Source organism: Folsomia candida, unplaced genomic scaffold (genome assembly GCF_002217175.1).
Source record: "Folsomia candida strain VU population unplaced genomic scaffold, ASM221717v1 Fcan01_Sc034, whole genome shotgun sequence".
In the NCBI taxonomy this organism is placed as follows: domain Eukaryota; kingdom Metazoa; phylum Arthropoda; class Collembola; order Entomobryomorpha; family Isotomidae; genus Folsomia; species Folsomia candida.
The window spans coordinates 1,257,566-1,276,945 of record NW_019091226.1 but is presented as its reverse complement, the minus strand read 5'-3'; the positions used below and the strand labels follow the sequence as shown (position 1 = coordinate 1,276,945).

General features: G+C 39.4%; 5 protein-coding genes across 5 annotated transcripts; all 5 read right to left on the bottom strand.

Annotated features, from left to right (window-relative positions):
• Positions 1-505: 505 nt before the first annotated feature.
• LOC118439395 lies at positions 506-2,626 on the bottom strand. Its single transcript, XM_035860653.1, has 3 exons — positions 2,370-2,626; positions 1,153-1,978; positions 506-935 (listed from the first exon to the last, which is right to left on the bottom strand). The coding sequence occupies exons 2-3, from the start codon at positions 1,462-1,464 to the stop codon at positions 525-527; spliced, it is 723 nt and encodes a 240-aa protein (XP_035716546.1). The 5' UTR covers positions 1,465-1,978; positions 2,370-2,626; the 3' UTR covers positions 506-524.
• Positions 2,627-3,072: 446 nt separating this feature from the next.
• LOC110860761 (putative inactive phenolphthiocerol synthesis polyketide synthase type I Pks1) lies at positions 3,073-4,773 on the bottom strand (the record flags this gene model as incomplete). The annotated part of the gene is made up of 1 exon (XM_035860569.1): positions 3,073-4,773. A coding segment is annotated over one exon (1,089 nt), but the record flags the coding sequence as incomplete, so codon positions are not given.
• LOC118439390 (highly reducing polyketide synthase gloL-like) lies at positions 4,755-8,503 on the bottom strand. Its single transcript, XM_035860648.1, has 2 exons — positions 5,917-8,503; positions 4,755-5,610 (listed from the first exon to the last, which is right to left on the bottom strand). Exons 1-2 carry the CDS (start codon positions 8,257-8,259, stop codon positions 4,777-4,779), a joined length of 3,177 nt encoding a protein of 1,058 aa, XP_035716541.1. The 5' UTR covers positions 8,260-8,503; the 3' UTR covers positions 4,755-4,776.
• On the bottom strand, positions 8,347-12,488 carry LOC118432937 (6-deoxyerythronolide-B synthase EryA1, modules 1 and 2-like). The gene is made up of 4 exons (XM_035860568.1): positions 12,055-12,488; positions 11,325-11,648; positions 10,338-11,094; positions 8,347-10,076 (listed from the first exon to the last, which is right to left on the bottom strand). The coding sequence occupies exons 1-4, from the start codon at positions 12,379-12,381 to the stop codon at positions 8,347-8,349; spliced, it is 3,138 nt and encodes a 1,045-aa protein (XP_035716461.1). The 5' UTR covers positions 12,382-12,488.
• Positions 12,489-16,279: 3,791 nt separating this feature from the next.
• On the bottom strand, positions 16,280-17,448 carry LOC118439325. Its single transcript, XM_035860559.1, has 2 exons — positions 16,688-17,448; positions 16,280-16,578 (listed from the first exon to the last, which is right to left on the bottom strand). Exons 1-2 carry the CDS (start codon positions 16,881-16,883, stop codon positions 16,295-16,297), a joined length of 480 nt encoding a protein of 159 aa, XP_035716452.1. The 5' UTR covers positions 16,884-17,448; the 3' UTR covers positions 16,280-16,294.
• Positions 17,449-19,380: the final 1,932 nt, after the last annotated feature.

Below are 19,380 nucleotides of genomic sequence, written 5' to 3'. Positions count from 1 at the left end.
TTATGCATATGTATGGTTCGTTTTGTGGTGACTAATTTTTTTGGTAAAAAACATGTGGTATTGGTTATTGCGTTTTGTGCTTATTTTGCACAAGAAAATATGCACAAGTGAGTGCAGGCTGTTTGGATAATGTTTTATTCATGCTTATGTAAATATCTAAATACGTATGTACATCTTCGTAAATCAATAATTACATGCATTATTTCAATGTGTTTTATATTTAGCAAAGTGATTTCACTAATGGATAACATATTTTTTTACATAAATTTTATAAACTTTATACATAAATTAAATTGATAAATAAATAAATGTTTCGTGTAATAAGCCTAAAATTTTGTAGGTATATTTTTATTATTTAAATTTCCGTTATACATATTTACCACCATAAGTTAAATAAGCGCAAAATTAACTGTGAAACATTTATTTTTTAACTGTCTTACGTAATTCATAAAAATTTGTCACATATGTACATATTTAGTCAAACATTAATAAACAAAGTGTCAAAAAGTAGTAAAAATAATAACTTAAACCCAAAGGAAGCCTTCAGGTTCACCTGAAATTTGTAGAATTGAGCGGAGCTGAATATCAATGTAATCCGGGTATTCTAATCCTATATTTTCCACCGATTTTTCGGTTTTTACGAGTCGTCCTTTCCGAATTTTGTGATTACAGCCATGGAATTGATCACCTATTTTGATTACATGCTGGAACATGGTAAGGTTAGGAAATGTCCGGGAGAATCTTGTTACTTGGACGGACCCACAATTCTCCGTGACAAGCGAAGTGCTCAAAATTTTGATTTGTGGGATTTCAAATGCACTCCCATTTTGGTCACAGTCCGGAATAAGGTAGACCCAAAAGTCGGGGTTCACCGAGTAGCTGACCACAATTTGAAGCTGTGTTAACCGTGGCATGGAAATTTTCAGCCCATTTTCCTGCATAAATGTTTGTATTTCAAATTCATTACTTGCCAAAGTTTAAAAACAATATAAGGTCTCAGGTTTCGTATAAATCGTAACGCAATTTTTGGTTAATTCGCTCGTAAGCGTAAAATATTTAAGATATGAGAAATACGAAGAAATAATGAATATCCTCATTCAGAAACGCTAGAGATTTCGAAACTGTTTTAATTTGTGTACTTATGTAACTTACCAAAAATAATGGCCGGAAATAAAATACATCCACCATGTCAAGAGCGAATCTTTCTATTTCCTCGGGTCCTGTGTGAATGGCAACTTTTAATCGTAAGGATTCAAGTTGAGGAAAATATCTTGGCAGGTCGATCTTTTGAGAGATAAAGTCTCGTTCTTTTTGGGTATGCCAAACCAGCTCGAATAATTTTAAAGATGTGGAATGACGACGCAGCATTTGCCCCACCTTGGTCACGGTTCTGACATCCCTTTGGTAAATGCGGACCACGAGGAAGTTCAAAAGTCTGGGGAACGATGTCATTGCATTGACCATGTCCTCCTTTATTAAGTAATCAGCTCGTAGACCGGTCAAATTTGGGCAAGGGTGTGGTCCCTCTGTTGATGCAAGGGCTGCCAAACATTTGGGTTCTTTGTTGACCTCTTGATCCGTTGTGAAAAGTGCGGGCCAGCCGTCAAAGTCGAGAAATTCGAGGGATGGAAACAACTCGATTAGATGAGTGTAGGACGCCTGCTGCAAGGACTTGGTTTCGCCAGCCTATTAAATATTTAGAAGGAAAATTCTATTACGCATTGTCTCTTAAGACCTGGTCAAGGTATTGGTCATTATGGAATAAATGATCGCAGGATATTTTCGCGCGAAAATCACGTGCCCACTTGATTACATTGGGAGCGGGGTGAAATTCAATTTCTTGGTATCCGTGGGATGTTTGGATTTCAATCTTGACCTCGGGGAAAATCCGTCCGGCTTCGTAGGCCCATTGGGAACATATGAGGCGACAGTTTTTCAAAGATTCCAGGTCGAGGAAGGAAAATATGCGTTCCAGCAACTAAGAAAAAAACAGATGAATGAGAGAATTAGTATGAAATTGAATCGGGGAGAAAGTCGTAAAAGTAAAAAAAATCGCATTTTTTTGGGCACAAGTTTTAATAATCTTCCCAAGTGTGCAAGACTGTATAATCTCAGTCGGATCAAGGTTTTTCAGAAATCCTATCCGGCCGGGCCGGTGTTATTAAGATTTAAATCAAAAAAATTCTATTTTGTCCGTTTTCTGGATTTAAAAATTATCACATCCGATCCGATTTATGGAGTAGAAACATCCATGCCCAGTCAATTTTTTTGATAAAAAAGAATTTCCGATCCGATTAGGTTTCGGATTACAGAAACATTCGATCCTACCCATTTTATGATATACAAAAATAATGATTTATTTAACCAACCTGGTGATTGCATAGGACTTTATGCTAGGCGAGAATATCTTCCATTCCATAGATTTGAGGAGTTGACATGAGATGAGATATGTAGTTGAAAATAAGTGGATTTTAACCCCTTAATATGATTATCATTTGAATATGATTTTGCTCAGAATTACCACTACAAAAATAATCAGAAGAATGTCTGCTTTAGTAAACATTATTTTTACATGCGAAACACTGCCAGGCAGCTAGATAGGATCGATACAACTTTTCCGGGCAACACGAGCAGAGGATGCGTTGTGCGTAAACGCATGATACACGGAAAACTCTTATTCTGTGAAAGAGTGTTTGTTAAAATCCATCGGGGTAGAATTCTGTCATTTTCTACTCGGCTAAAAATGTTGTGAAATCACAAACACACTCGGAACTGGTACACGTTAATTTGGTAATAACTAGCTACCCCATTGATGATAGTTTGTTGAGTTGTAAATTTTCATTATTGTAGGGTAATGGCCGTTATGAAATTATGTAACTGAATTTCAGGTACAAATATTCTTGAGATTGCATTTCACAAGTTGGATGATACATAAGTAAGTATCATCACTGATGATTCATCAGTAAGTAAGAATAAGTATGATTGGTTGAACAGATTATATGATTTGCCCGTGTATTTATGTAATTGTAGGAAAGAAACTAATAAAAGAAGTGGATTTTGTAAATGCTCAGTTTCTAATTAAAATCTGTATTTCTATATTTATCTTTCTCATCAATCTTCCCCCAAAACTTAATTTCTTAAGACCAAATCCAAATAGAGTGGACCAAACCTAATCAGCAGGGTAGAACCCGTCACCGTCGTAAGATTAGTACATAGTATTCCAATAGTTTTTAGTTAATTAGTATAGACAGATGTTTATTTACATGATGTGTTAACTTGTAAACCCGTCTGATCGACTGAATGTAAGTAACACTTGAATTAAGGTAAATTGAATTGTACATATTTTATATCATAATCACAATAGTAGTTTCAACCTACTATACTGATAGATTATCGTGTTACTATTAGGCTAGTTGGGTGTTGCTTCTATGTAATAGACTAATGCCCACTATATAACTTCCCGCAGTATATCCAAAGATTGGTTACCACAATAAATGTAAATTGGTCTGACAATAAATTCGTTAATTAAATATACATATTTATATATTTGAAGGTCACAACCATGATTGCAAAAGTCATAGTTATGGATCACTAGCTTTGCCCATTAACGCCTTTACATACCTTTAACAATCCACACTGCTGAGGTTTAAAAAATATTAGACAAGACAACATTGTTATTTTGGTTCAAGATAGTTTCGTCTCTTTGAGTGCCTTCTTCAGTAGCTGGACAATGTCTGTTATAGTTTCAGCATCGGATACGTCCACAAGTGCGTTATACCGTGTGATGATTTTGGTTCTCAATTCAATTCGCATCAACGAATCCATACCTATATCGCTCAAGTCCTTATCAATGAGTTTTGAGGGATCTTTGAATCTTAGCATTTTTGCTACTAAAATAGCAACGGACTGTTCCAAATTGTCAAGCCGGTTTTCGTTTTGTTCATTGCTGTCAGTTATAATCTCTTCATGATCATTCGAAGGAGTGATGATATGCGGGGTTATCCACGAAGTTGTCACGTCTCCGCTTAGTTCGGCTGCCATGACGTTGTTACCAATCAGGGTTACGTTTCGTAGGATGTGTTCCATCGTACAGATCCCGCGCGCAGTAGAAAATGGGTTGACTCCAAAAACCTTCCTCTCCAAGTCACGCACCATTCCAATGTCGCCCCATTGCCCCCAGGCGATACTTGTTGCGTTTAGCCCAAGGCGGTGCCTGTAATCAGCAAGAGACGCAAGTGCAGCATTCGCAGCGGAATAGTTTGCTTGCCCCGGGCTCCCAAGAATCCAAGTGGCTGACGAATACAGTACAAAATGCTCTAGATTAAGATGAGACGTTGCTGCATGAAGAGCCCATGCACCATCCACCTTCCCTCTCCATACGACATCCATCTTCTCCATTGTCATATTTGGAATAGTTCCATCCGACAAGATACCTGCCATGTGAAAAACACCCCTAAGTGGTGGCATCCCAAACGACGAAATTTTTCCAAGTATCTCATCCACCCCAGCACGTGTAGAAATGTCACCATATTCCACCACCACGCCGGCCAAGTCATGGTCAGTACAATTAAAATGATTTGAGAGCACGACTTCCTTCCCACCATGTTTTCTGCTCACTAATACTAGGTGTTTGGCTCCATTCGATAGCATAAGTTTAGCAAGTTCAATTCCAAGAGCGCCACAACCTCCTGTTAGCAAATATGTGCTTCGATAATTGAAGATATTCTTTGTCCACCTTATGACTACTTTTCCTATGTGGGCTGCACTTTGTAGGTATCAGAGGGCAGAAATTATGGCTGGTGGTTCAAACACTGAGTAAGCTATAGGTGCCAGTTTCCCATTGGCCAACCAAGTTTGCATTTCATGTGCTAGGTAAACTGTTCGGTCGTCGTCCCGACTACTGAGGTCTACAATGGAATATCTCACATCAGGACGAATTTGATCAACTTCTGCATGGCTCCAAACATTCAGTTTGCTCATCTCTATGAATCTTCCTCCTGTTCTCGTCACATAAATTGAAGCCTCTTTCCAGCCCTTTGAGGTGAGTGAGTTTAGGACAAGGTGGACCCCAGCGTTTCCGGTTGCGGACTTTACACCGGCTAAAAAACGGGAAATATCCCTGCTGCTGGTTACATTTTTTAAGCCTAGTACGTCTGTTAAGTAAGCCCTTTTCCTGCGGCTGCCAGCCGTACATACAATTTTGGCCCCAATTTCCCGCGCGACTTGAATTGCAACAAGGCCAACTCCCCCAGATGCTGTGTGGATCAAGACCCATTCTCCACGGCTCAAATTACCGACGGTGACAAGGGAGTGATAAACAGTATAAAATGCAGTTGGCAAGGTGGCCCCCTCGACATGGGTCAAGTTCTGTGGCAATAAGGCCACGTGTGATGCATTTATTTGAACAACGTTAGGTAGGGGGAGTGCTTCCAGGCTCATCGCCAGAACGTTCGCACCAACACATATGTTCCGAACGGCCGATCCCACTGCAATCACTTCTCCACAAATATCTGATCCTATAGCGGACGCTGGTGCAAATTCCAAAGTTGGTTTTCTGATGGACAAAATGTCCCTAAAGTTTAATCCGGACGCGTGGACCCGGATTTGAATCTAATTACGAAAGGTATCCATAAATTAAAATACATGAGTAAAGCAAAAATGGTGTATTTTCAATACCGCTCAGCACTCATACAGTCTTGAACTTTAACAGAAATTGACCATTCTGAGCAGCTATTCTCCCAGCCTCAATTTGCTTCATTATCATAATAAAAACTCTGTTAATAATTGTCAATGAAATTAGCCCGAAATAACCCTATTTGATAATGACAGGGGCATAGTATCTAAGAATTATCAATTTCTGTAAACACTTAGCACCGTGTGAGTGATGGCTATATTATTGTGTTTTGGATAGCTCACGTGGTCTTGCGGAAGGGAATGGGCGGGCCGAATTGAAGTAGAATAATCCCATTGTAAGTCCTCGAGGGCGCAGGATTTAGGAAGTCGTAATTTGACAGGGTTCTCTGTTTGGCGTAGTGGTATGGTAGCAAAGGGAGACACAAATGGGACAAACTTTCCTACATGGCGAACTCCCCCTCGATAAGCTACAAACGGCTCCTCGCTGCGACGTCGTAATTTTTGTTTATTTCTAATTTCCATTATTATTTCGTTGACCCGCTGCTCGGCGTCTTCATCGATATCAAGGTCTATCCACACCATGTCTAGTTCTAGCATTTCGTTTGCGAGAGATCTGGAAAATCCGCGTATTGCTCCAGCAACTAGATAGCAGGCCTCCTCATCTCGGACTGGCATAAGACCATGACTCACAAGAAAGATTTGTACCTTTCCAATCGATAATAAGGCCTGGGCAAATGCAAGGAAGTGTTTTAATTGTTCTCGCTCCTGATTCGACTCCCGAGTAGAATGCGTATTGGAATGTGGGAAGCAGTACACGATCTTATTGTTGGGTTTTACAGCAATTTGTTGATTATTAATATTCCACCATGTCGCAAGTCCATTACTTGAAGCTTTTAGTTGGTTCGCAAACTGATCGTCATCACTGGTCGCAATTATATGGAAAGGCGATGGCGGATTTTCATTTTTGGCGACAATTACTCCAACATCGAAATCAGTATTTTCTACAATTGATACCTTTCCATATCCAGCAGACTGAAGAACTAACTTCCATGCTTCCCCGTTAATTAGGCAATGACCTGATCGAATATCGTCCTGGAATAGCCAATAGCCCTTGCAGTGTCCGAATATGATATCTATAAATGCACATGGGCGCAGTTGTTCGGCAATGAATATGTTGCCTCCAGGGGCAAGCAATAGGCGCAGGTTGCCAAGCACCTTTCCTAGATCAGTAGTTGCATGCAAGACGTTCATCGCAATAATGACATCGAATGCAGCTATTTCAAAACCCTGTGCAAGGACATCTTTCTCGACGTCCAGGATACGGATGTCCACCTCTACTCCTGGAACAGGGGGTAAGGAATCTTCTGCTGTATTGAGGAAATTTGTTGAAATGTCGGTGAAGGTATAAGAGGACGAAGACCCGTGAAGAAGATGTAGAAGTTCTCGCGTAGCTGCACCAGTGCCGGCCCCAACTTCCAAAATGCGTAAACCCCTAAAGTTGTTTTTCGTGAAAGTGGCAAAAACGGAAATTAAGTTTTCAGTGAGTGTGGCACACATCACGGTAGTACGGTACAGTCGTTCTGCAGAGAAATCAGTACTTTCTTCTGTTTGGTTACTAATATCTCCGGTGTGTAGTTGCAATGTGGGAAGCGAGGGAGGTAAGAGGTGAGGAAGAATGGATTCCGTTCCACGAAGAAAGTCACCCAATTTCGAAATGTAAAACTCTGTAAAAGCCCAGTCATCTCGCAAAATTCTGTCCTGATGACGTAAGAGATTCTCGGTTATCCCAAAATCAGAATGCGGTAATACGATGCATTCGGTTGCGGACACTTGATTCAACAGACCTGCCTGACCTGCATAGTGAAGCAGCCTGGCCAAGAAAGCTGGTGCCAAATGAGATAAGCCAAGACGGGAAGCAATTTCCCCAAGTGTGAAACTCTCATTAGGTAAGAAACAGAATCCGAGCAACTTTAATGTCGCAGCAATTCGTGCCCCTATGTATGAAGTAATTCGCTTATACTCTTGAATTTCTGCGGCAGTCCTGGAGATTGGTTTAAAGGATGCAAACTGTTCGTGTATGCAAGTGTTGTTCATGGGAATCAGATTTACTTTGTTTTCTGCACTCCATTCCTCTACAAATAGGGGTAGCACTTTGTCCTCCTCGTCATGGTGATTGGTATTTGGGCTTGCGTTAGTCATTCTTTGAATCGCGTCTACTGTTGTGCTGACTGTGGTCAGGTTCGTAATATAAACCTGAGCACGCCATATTGAATCCTTTCCGCGGATAAACAGCGTGCTTGAATTCATGCCGGCTTGGACACGAAGATGCTTGTCACACATGGGCTTGAGGTCATCGCTAGGAACATGGCAAAGTACCTCTACTGTCGAAATTTTAATCGGGACCCTCAATGTTGTCAGTGGACCTGGTTGTGCAATTAGTGCGGCCTGAATTAAAGCATCCAATATGGTGGGATGAACCACAAAGCTACCAATTTCATTTGTATCTTGGTCAAATGTCGCTAACGTTACGTCTGCCGTTAGCGAACAACGTGAGGGGAGGAGGGATGATTTTAAATTCATTAGTGATCTGAATCGTGGGCCAAATTTATAACCCAAGTCTGACATTTCAATGTAGAGTGATTCCACTGATTCACCTGCAAAGTTATCCAAATATTCTTCATTATTTATTAAAGCAGTGCCAGGTTGAACTACTTAATTAAGTGTAGCGTGCAACTGCCAGCCACTGTCATCAGTCTCCCGCTGGCTGGATATGCAGATATTGAAAATTTCTCCATCATAAGTCACATTTGTTTGAATGACCGACTTCACATCTAATGATAGAACTGTTTTAATGTCGATGTTAGACAACTTGATACCACCCGGGGGCTCCTTCATTTTGAAAAGCACCGTCCCAACCGCAAAACCCATTTCTATATATCCTGCGGCAGGGAAGATATTGTGGGGCCCGATGTTATGATCTACTAGCCAGCTTCCCGCCCTATCAAGCAATCCTTCCGTAGACGTTTCAAAAATTGCTATATGATTTATTATCCCACATTGCGGGACTGGGAACATTGAGCCCAGTAAGGGGTGGACTATTTTAGATTTGCACTTAACACCAGCCTCACGTCTTGAAATCGTTGAAGGGTTGAACCAAAAAGGTCCTTCATTTTGGAATGGATACGTAGGTAGAAGGTGGGGTACTTTCTTATGCAATATATTGACGCCAATCAAACTGATCCAGACTTGTGTCCAGTCAAGCTGAACACGATGAAGGTACAAAGTAGCGATAGCTTCCGCTAAGGTGGTCCAATTTGGGACGTTCCTTCTTAGTGAGGGAATACAGACAAGATCATGCTCAGAGAAATTGTTCACAATTAAGGAACTTATCACCGGTTGAGGGCTAATTTCTAGAAATAGCCGACCACCAAGGTGAGCCGTAGCGGCGACAGAGGATCCAATAAATTTCACAGGTTGTTTGAAGCACGCTGACCAATATGAAGGGTCCAAGTGTTCTGAGTCCTCTAATTTCCGTCCAAACACTGAGGATATATACGCCGGCTTCCGATATCGGCTACCAAATTGTAATTTATCCAGTTCCATCTTAAAAGCAGTCGATCCTTGCTCAAACGACCGTGAGTGATAAGCATGATGAACGTGACTAATAATGGTGGCTTTTATAAGATAATTTTTGCGGACGAAGGTCGAAAATTTTTCCATGGTTTCCTTCGGACCTGACACTACTGTCTGATTCGATGAATTAAAGGCTGAAATGTCGATCCAACCTTCCTCAGATTTGTTATTTACAATGTTGATCTCTAAATATTCATGAATCATTTTTCTTGTCAATAACTCGTCCGCCATTAGAACGACCATACACCCTGGTTCAACCGCCTCCAAAAGATTTTTTCGTAGGGATGCCATCAGCTGTACCGCGGTAGGGAGATCCAGCTCACCAACAGCCGTTGCTGCGGCCACTTCCCCAGATGAGTGACCAACCACACACAAGTTGGGTTTTACACCCCAGTCTACCCACATATTTAGAAGTGAGTACTCCACAGCAAACGTGCAAAGTAAAGGACAGAGTGGTATATCACTTTCACCCCTTAGCCATTCAAGGAGGTTTATCCCTGTGAATTGGATGAAATAGGAGTTTACTTCATTAAAGTGGCGACGGTACGGAGGGCATGAATTATATAACTCTAATCCCATGCTGACATATTGACAGCCTTCACCAGGAAAGAGAAAAGAAATAGGAGTGTGTCCAGCTGTCGCGGTATTCTTAGTTTTCTTTTCACCCACTGATTCGAAATTGTTCAACTTTAGAGCCTCAAGTAACTCGGAACGGTTGGTACCCATGGAAACTGATCTATGTTCATCAAAATGATGTCTACATGTGGCTGCAGTGAAGCAGTAGGCTGCTAACAAGTCGTCGTCACCATCTACGATAAACACGGACAAATTGTAGTATTGATACATAGATATATATATGTGTAACTACTCGGAAAAATATGCATAAATCCTAGTGCATGAATTATAAAATTATTAGCTAGCACAGTTAAGAATTTTACGAAATTATAACTAAACGATAATTGACAGAATAAACTGTTACATAGAATGTAACCAAGGGGTGAAAGCAGTTTATCATACGTTAAAAGGGATACCATACGTATTTTGTCAATAATTATTTGTTTCGAAATTACCGTGTTCCACTAGCAATTCCAAGGCCTTGACATGCTCGGTTCTCAAATTTGTGAGTGCAGCGGCAGATTTTCCCGAGATGGGGAGTATGTATAGCGGTGTACGTTTGTTCATGAGTAGAGGTGTTCGTTTAGGCCTGGGACGCTCCAAAATAAGGTGAGTATTCGTACCCGTTATGCCGAATGAGGACACACCGGCAAGTCGTCCTTTCCAGTCAAGTGCCACCTTCGGTATTGTTAGTCCACCAAAGTTGATTTCAGGATTGAGGTCGGCAGTTAGAAGTTGGGCTGGAATGCAATTGTGCTCCATGGCTAAAAGAACTTTGAGCAGACCACCCGCTCCTGACACGCTTTCCATATGACCAATATTAGCTTTGATGGAGGTAATGATCAATGGTCGCGTTCTTTCGCCCGACGAAATTTTGTATGCTAGTCGAGTAGACGCTACCTCCACGGGGTCACCAACTCGAGTCCCCGTTCCGTGCATTTCCACCCAATCAACATCCTCCGGGTTCACCTCTGCATCTTTCAGAGCCAGCAGCATAGCGGCTGACTCGCCTTCAATGGTTGGGGTACCAACATTTCGGCTTAGAGTATCCTGCGAAGATCCGAAGCCCCTGATAACTCCAAGTATGCGATCGCCATCCCTGATAGCATCCGAAACTCGTTTAAGGACGTAGATAATTCCTCCATCCGCTCTTGCAAAACCATCTGCATCAACTTGAAAAACTTTACACCGACCAGCAGGGGACAACACGCCCTGTAACAAGAAGAGGCACACTCAATATAACTTAAATGAGTACGATATCGTTACTGTTATTGATATCGATTTCGTATAACCCTGTAAAAAAATCCTACGATAATTTATCGATCATAAGGCATCAATACACTTTCAAAGAAGAAATTGTGCTAAGTGGGCGGTCAGTAAATCATAAGTAGAATTTAACTTTTATTTAGTAACCATTTCGTGTTACCTGAAAATCATGGTACTTTCAAGATGAGATTTGCTCCGCCAGCAAGAGCCAAACTTGTCCTTCTGCTACGTAAATGACGCATAGCGACATCAATTGCGCATGAGGATGAAGAACATCCCGCCTCAATCCCTTCGGTCGGACCCGTCGTTCTAAAAAATTGAGCAATCCTTGCAGCAGCGTTCCCCGTTGAGCACCCCAGGTAACGGCGTAGCTCCTCCCCTCCTTCACTGGATCCAGAAGTCAAGATAAGATCCTTATATTCATCTCTCCACATGCCTACAAGTACAGAAGCCGCAGTACCACGTAGAGACATTGGTGGGATCCCTGCGTTCTCGAGAGCCTGGAAATGCACAGGTATTTAGTAACTCGATGCAATATTTACAGGAATTATTTACCAAGTTTTATTACATTTTCAAGAACCAGCACTTGGCTATAATTGTGATTATGGTGTGATTATTTAAGGAAGAAACTGCCAGCCATAAGCTTTGTATGTAAAAAAGTCTCCTATTTAAATGATCACACCATAGAATAGAGGAACTCAAACTAATATAATTATATTCTTAGTTTTTAAAATTTTTAATGATGTGCAAACGTGCAACATGCATTATCCCAAAATTATCCCCAAATTATGCCCAAATTCTTCTCCATGCTGAGACGGTTTCTAAAAGTAACCGGATCTATTCTAAACACATCTATGATCACCATAAACAAGAAATATATATTACTAGAAATATTAATTAACCCACCTCCCAACTTAGTTGGAGCAGAAGTCGTGCCTGCGGGTCAATGAAACCCAACTCAAGTGGTGACAATCCCCAAAAATTTGAGTCAAATTTGTCCACATCGCTATCAATGAAGCCAGCTTTAACAGATTTTTGCACTTGTTTGAGCTCACGACACCCTTTCCCCTTTGTCCACCTATTCGATGGGACTACGCCCACGGAGTCGGTTCCGGTCATGAGGTTTTTCCATAAAGTGGCCCCATCGTTTGCACCAGGTAAGCGAAATGCTACCCCAACAATTGCAATTGATTGATCTCTCATCTTCTCCTGTGCCTTTGAATGCTCGGACATGTTCCTTGAGTCAAGTTTCGAAAAACGAGTATAAGATGTGGTACTTGAAATATTTTTTTCAATATTGTTCGAAAAATTACTCTTTCTTCCTACGAGGAGACTCTTAGTTGCTTTGAATAACTCAGATTGCGGAATAATATGAGCTGTGGCCAAGCATTATACATTTATACGCATTTTTATTATCCTGAAAGCGATAACTTGCTCATCGTTTCAGACAATCATAGTAAAAAAAATTGCACATAAAAATGTAAAGGTTGACCACCATGATTATATTATGGTTTCCGGCCATAACGACGGCCATTAGTACATAAATAACATCACATTTTTAACTGAATTATAAAACCTGAAGTAAATTTAATACAGGTATACGTACAGCCTTGACTCAAACATACATATAAGGACCAACAGATCTAGTTGTATAATAATTTTTGAGGTACTAACTAATTAGTTACGCAACAGTGCATATGAATGTATGTATGTATAAAATTTCATACATACATGAATAAAGAGACAGAACACCTGGATTCTTTGTATTAATAAAGATTAAAACATAGTTTTCATCATGCCGGGTTGTAAGAGGCCGTTCATAAATTATGTAACGCAAAAATCGCGACTTTCTTCACCCTCCGCACTCTCCCTTTAGCACGTGTCACATAGCACTGGGGCTTTGGACCCCTTCTCCCCTCTCTCGCCACATAATTTATTAACAGCCCCTGATTTACATACCTACCCGGTGTGCACAGAGAATACGTATCGAACGCGATATCAATTCGACGGCCGAGTTCGATTCGCTTGCGTGTTTGTCGCCTCGGAACTTACGGTCCGCATGCAAGAAACGAATCTGAGTCGCATGCTAGGAACGGTGGCAGGTCGAATGCGAGACATCGAATTCGTTTAGTACATGGGAAAATGCATGCGTTTCTCATACTGTTTGTTGACTGTGTTGCTAATGCGGTTTTCATTCGGACATAAGTACTCAAATTTTATATTTATTCTTTTTATTTTATTGTATGCAAAAGTGGAATACAAACAACTTTGTCAGATAAATACATTCGAAAATATGTACATACAATATCGCTTGCATTAATAACAATTGTAAACTTATCAGAAAGCTTCTCTACCACAAAAATTCCTAACAAAGAACTATCCATAGGATACTCATCTAGTTTACTACGAATTATATATTTTTGTGCCTCAAATCTTACATTCTCATTTTTGCATTTAGTAAGCAAATTTGTTAAAACTAATATATCTCCTGATTTATGCAAGAAGCAATTGTCACCTATTTTACACGCGTGTTCAAACCATAGTGAATTATTTTTGTCAGGTTCTTTATCTTCCCTTTCCAAACTTTGCATTTCCAAAACTCTTTTTGCAACCTGTTGCAGTTTGAAATTATGCGAATGCAACATGTGTTTGATTTTCTGCATAAAGTTTTCAAAGGGGAAAGTACTTATGCTATCAAGATTCCCGTAATTTACTGCATCGATATTTATGTGTAAGAGATTGTGCACATTATATATTAGGAACTCGCGTCCATAAAGTGCACAACAATTTTCAACAAATTTACAAAGATAAGATTTTGCTAAACTGTTCCACTCAGGCTCAGAAGCATTAGAAGATAACAATATGAAAATGGCACAGTGAAATAACAAAAAACATTTATATTGCTTTCTATCTATTATCCCTTTTAAAGCAACAACTCCTGTATAAAGCAGAAAAGTTCTAAACTCCGTAGCTTTAAAGTGATCAATTTCAACAAGAGACCTTGGCTTTCTTTGAAAGCTTGAAGGAAAGAATGGTCTGAGACGAAGTAGACGTTTGGATATTAATAAAACGTCCCTACTTGGTAATCTATGTGGTAGCTTTCCTTTTACCCACATCCTTAGTAATTTTCGGGTTACGCCCAAGCACACCAGGTGCATGTAATCCAGAGGTACCTGACTAACTAAACCAATTGAAATACATTTTAGTATTGTTTCCCCATTATGATGATCCTCATCGATCATTTCTTCAAATGACAAATCAGATCGGGGATTGCAATTTGAATCATGGTAAATTACCCTACCACTCCACGTACCCTCTTCATTACACCGTTCACACCCATGATAAGCATTATGTGCTTTACAATTTTTCAGAAAACTGCGAGCTGGAGCATCAGCAAGAATGGCAGAAATTCGAAAAGAAAATGGCTTCCCAGCAACAATACAATTCTCTTCCAATTCTTTGCATTCTTGCACAAAGGGTTGAAGGAACTGTTGGTCGGTAGGTTTAGAATTTCCATAATACAAAGCAATAACAAATGGAGTTTGGCATTGGCTTTGATCAAGAACTCCTAAAACAGGCCAGAATTGTTTGTTATTGCTTTTGGAGACAGGTATCCCATCCACTCCAATCCTAACGCTAAGCAATGGATGAGGTACCTGGTTCTGAAGCTTAATATGTATTGGGGAGCTAAATTGTGACAATGGACGAAGACCAGCTAGAAAACGATCTGTTACGCCACTCATAATACCAAAATAGACAAAAGACCCACCACTAGCTTGTTGAACATTAACCAATCGAGTTGTTTCCATTAAAGTCCTTGGATCAAGAGGTAAATCGCAAGGAATGTTATGACCATGTATAATTTTTAGTAAATCTCTAAGACAACTGTGGTTTACATTATGCTTTAAAACCCAGCTCCTAATTTCCTGGCCAATAGGGACAATTGTTTCTTGTGACATATCGATATACAATTCGTTTTCGTCTTCTATATTAATATTAGTTTGTGATGAAGCTAGACCTGAATTTAAATGATTTACATTTTTATCTAAACAATCTGTATGAGAATAACAATTAATATTCCGTGTATTAGTATTTGTACTTTTAAAACTATTCGCGCTCGGGGCACCTCGCATTTTTTCTAACAACCTCTTCAGTTGTTCTCGTCGTTTTCGTTGTTGGGAACGGAGAGACTTCGCGACGCGCCCAGACATCTTGTTTCCGCCCTCGAGTCGCTTTTATTTTTGACCCATTTCTTAATTGCAGCTTCCGCCTTTGCAGTTGTAAATTGCTCACCACCACTAGTTGCCCGAACACTACCTAAATAGTTAATAAATTATTTCATTATTACTGACCGTAACATTATTTATATTATCCTCATTAGTTTTTTATAAAATAGAAGGTAACTGCCTGCTTACTATTGATCAAATCTATAAGCCCGGAATCACGAAAACCACGCAAGACCCCTTTTCCCACCCCCGTTAAAGTTACAATTTTGGCAATATTCTTAGCAAACAGATAATCCAAATCGCGTTTGCTTATCTCCTCGGAGTTTGCTCCGCCCAAAATCCTTAGTTTCGCAACCTAGTTAACCGTTCAAAAATATTAAATAAATTTTTCAGCCCGTATCACCAAATAATTTTCCGTGTGACATATCATGTGCCGCAAGTTCAAACAGCTTACCAACTTTATTTTGTTCTCTCGAGTTTTTATCCACTCTGACAACTTGTCAAAATTCTCAATAGTAGTCACAGGGAGAGTTGGGTGGTCGCATGCTATCTCCTCAACTATGCCACCTACGAGGTTCGACCGCCGCAGCAATTCCTCCAAATTCCCGTTAATTTTTACGAGGTTTTCCGCCACTGTCAATTGTAAATCTGTAAAAGGAGAAATTACAAATGGTATTTGCAAATTTGATGAGGCACAATTTTAACACTCATGTTTACTTTTAAGCTCTGTTTTTATGTTTTCAAGTTCTTGAAGGGGGACGACAACATAATTCGAAACATCATCAACTAATTCTATTTGTCGCTCACTCGATCCACCCTCCTGGCCATTAATCTCCACGTTGTCGTCGTCTGGTGCAGTATCTGTATTTGACGGAATCTCGGATTCTAATCGAAAGCAAAATTAACAGTGTGTTATTATATTACATGCATACTAATACTTGAAAAAATGCACTTAGAATTGATAAAATTATGGCATAATGCTCACCACCTAAATTTAAAAAGTTGGTCGTAGGGACGTTTTCTTCCTCGTTCGATGAGAGACTGTCCGATTCCTGGTCGGCAGAAAACGATGCTGGCTTTTTAACTTGAATCTTCTTACGACGGGGTTTTGTCTTGGAAAAGTGGGGGCTCTCGGGCGCTGACGAGTCGACCTCCGACTGAAATTGAGCCTTGTCACGGTAGCGGTTAGCTTCTTCTAAAGAGTCTATAAAAAACAAAGAATTTCTTAATTAAATTATTAAAATTTAATTACTTTGAATCGTTAAATGAATGTTTACAAAATTTCTACAAAAATTTTATTTAGTTTAAATTACCTGCAAATTTTATATGTTTACAAGGATACTTTGGCCAGGCTTTTTCAGGCGGTGCAAAAGTCTTTAATTTGTCGGCAGCACAGGGTCCAGAAGGCCAAGCGCAGTATTTCAAGCGTGCATCCAGCCAAGAAGTCAAAACCGTTGCTACTTTTTTCTCTTTATAAAAATTCACAACTGAAAATTTTGCACTTGCCATTGTGGATAAGATGGAGGCAGATGAGTGAATGAAAGAGCGAGCCGCATGGAGTGGATCAAGTTTCCCTCTAATTCTTTATAAAAATGCTATTCGTATTCGGAATGAATGAGAAAAAATGAGGTGCGATTTTGATGCGTTAATCAGTGTATGATATGAATTCGATCGTGAGGAGAAAGTCCACGGGATCCAAAACACTCCTATATCGTATTCTATCCGCATTCGATATGACGCCAACGAACGTATTCGTTTTCAGGTTCTTTATTTGCATGCTAAACGAATGCGCTTATAATACGATAAATCGAATCGAATCGAATCGAACGTATATCGAATTAACGCAATGCGAAGAGCATTCGATACGCAATCTTGTGCATACCGGGTAAGTTCTTATTCGTGTAGATGTGGTGCTCATAAAATGTTATCGCGAAACAAATTCTACATTTAGTTACATTCGTGAGTTCAGTCCGTTGTGGCATGAGATAAGTCAAATATAATTTGCAAACCGAGATTTTCGGCTGGTTATGTAATATGCTCATTAGTCACCTTGGAAAATACATGCATACATGGAATCTCTTGTTCTGGGTGAATGTTCACATTGAAAATGCCAAATGGGAATTATACCTTAAAACTGCAAAAAAATCAAGTGGAATAATTCCACTTACTTATCCGTCTGTCCTTCACCCATGACCATTTATATGTAGCAAAATTACCTATCTTTGATTACTATCTGGTAAAATTTTGGTTTAGAGTCATAGAAATATATATACCGTAAAAACTCAAATAATAGTCGTTGCTCAAATAGTAGCCATATCCAAATAGTAGCCTTATTCGAATTATGGCCGTGCGTATACGTCCAACACATACACAGCCACATATCTCTTAGCCAGGTCATTTAAAAAATTCAATTACAATTAAATTTCATCTCAGTTACACAAAATCTAAGTGAGCACGTAATTTTGCTCATCGAAGAAATTAGTTAAGGGCAGGTCGAACCAATGGAATTGTCATCAATTACGATTCCAAGAGTAAAATTGGTGCTGTTATTACGATATACTTCGAACTTGATTCTCGAAATAAAAATATAATCGCTGCGATCAAATAGTATTTAGCCGTGTCCATCTTCATATTTATATTAATAGTGACCTTGCCCAAATAGTAGTCTTGCTCAAATAGTAGCCGGGTCCCTGCCACCGATTTTGTAAATAGTAGCCCCCGGCTACTATTTGAGTTTTTACGGTATCCGCCGTTCGGGTAGTATTGCCAGTGAGGTGAGTTAAGGTAAGTTTAGGTGAGTTGAGGTGAGTTTTGAAATAACTGACCTCACCTCATATTTAATAAGTGATGTGAGTTGAATAAGCAGGAATCCCAAGTCACCTCAACCCACCTCACCCTCACATTTCGTGAGGTGAGGTGAGTTTCCGGTAACTAATACGCACATAAGTGAATAATAACCTCAATAATAACACATTTTAAAAATTCATGTCTAAACGTTTTTCATGGAAAGGGGCAAAATTTCATGTCCCCCGAGATAATTTTAAACCTCCCATTAAAACTGTTGTAATTAATAGACTAATTAATTAGGGCAGAATTTGTCTTAATATGGCCAACTAACAAGTCGTTTTAAACATATAATCAATAACATATTTGGCAAAACTCAGAAGTTCGACGTTTCTATATTTTTTATTCGAAGTTATGGATTCATTTTCTCATTGTATTTTCTCAATGAATATTTAAATTTAGAGTTTTGAAATAACTGCAACTTTCCATACTTTACTGTGTAGTTAATTTTTTGTATTACTTAGGAAATTGATCTTTAAAAATACAAAAATTGATAGAATGCAAAAATAAAATTTTCCATATGTATAGTAATGTAAAGCACTGGTTTATTTAAGTAGAATAAATATGACAGGATGGATAAAGTAGTTTAGGTAAGTAAATACTTAGTAATGGCTCAACGAAGGTCGTGTTATGGTTGAGTTATAACAAGAAACGGAACGCTTTGGCCTACTGGGTACAAAGTAATTAAATAAATACCTAGTGTTATACATATGTACATATTTAGATAAGCATACATAGCACCTGGATTCTGTGTATGAATTTAGATTAATGGTAGTTTTCGTCATGCCGTAGTCATGACGGGTTGTAAGGGGCCATTCATAAAGTATGTATCGCAAAAATCGCGACTTTCTTCACCCTCCGCACTCCCCCTTTAACATGTGTCACATAGCACTGGGGCTTTAAACACCCTCCCCTCCAGCATGAAATAATTTATGAACGGCCCCTGATGTAAGTACATACCTTAGCTTTTATGCATGTGCACAAGGTGCTCATAAAACTTTATCGGAAATAAAAGTTCTAAATTTATTTACATTCATAAATTGAGTACGTAATGGCATGTGAGAAGTCAAATATAATTTGTAAACCGAGATTTTTGGCAGATTATGCACCCATTGGTACCCATTAGTCGGCAATTACCCTTTAATGTGCTCTATTACTGAGT

What these genes read in the sequence shown, in the direction of transcription:
- LOC118439395 (XM_035860653.1), bottom strand. Translation starts at nt 1,464, where the DNA reads ATGGTCAATGCAATGACATCGTTCCCCAGACTTTTGAACTTCCTCGTG. An exon ending in ATTTCCGGCCATTATTTTTG is followed by an intron (nt 936 to 1,152) that starts GTAAGTTACATA and finishes ACATTTATGCAG; the next exon opens with GAAAATGGGCTGAAAATTTC.
- LOC118439390 (XM_035860648.1), bottom strand. Translation starts at nt 8,259, where the DNA reads ATGTCAGACTTGGGTTATAAATTTGGCCCACGATTCAGATCACTAATG. An exon ending in ATTCCCTTCCGCAAGACCAC is followed by an intron (nt 5,611 to 5,916) that starts GTGAGCTATCCA and finishes TTTCGTAATTAG; the next exon opens with ATTCAAATCCGGGTCCACGC.
- LOC118432937 (XM_035860568.1), bottom strand. Translation starts at nt 12,381, where the DNA reads ATGTCCGAGCATTCAAAGGCACAGGAGAAGATGAGAGATCAATCAATT. An exon ending in TGCTCCAACTAAGTTGGGAG is followed by an intron (nt 11,649 to 12,054) that starts GTGGGTTAATTA and finishes GTGCATTTCCAG; the next exon opens with GCTCTCGAGAACGCAGGGAT. An exon ending in GGAATTGCTAGTGGAACACG is followed by an intron (nt 10,077 to 10,337) that starts GTAATTTCGAAA and finishes TGTTTATCGTAG; the next exon opens with ATGGTGACGACGACTTGTTA.
- LOC118439325 (XM_035860559.1), bottom strand. Translation starts at nt 16,883, where the DNA reads ATGGCAAGTGCAAAATTTTCAGTTGTGAATTTTTATAAAGAGAAAAAA. An exon ending in TAAACATATAAAATTTGCAG is followed by an intron (nt 16,579 to 16,687) that starts GTAATTTAAACT and finishes TGTTTTTTATAG; the next exon opens with ACTCTTTAGAAGAAGCTAAC.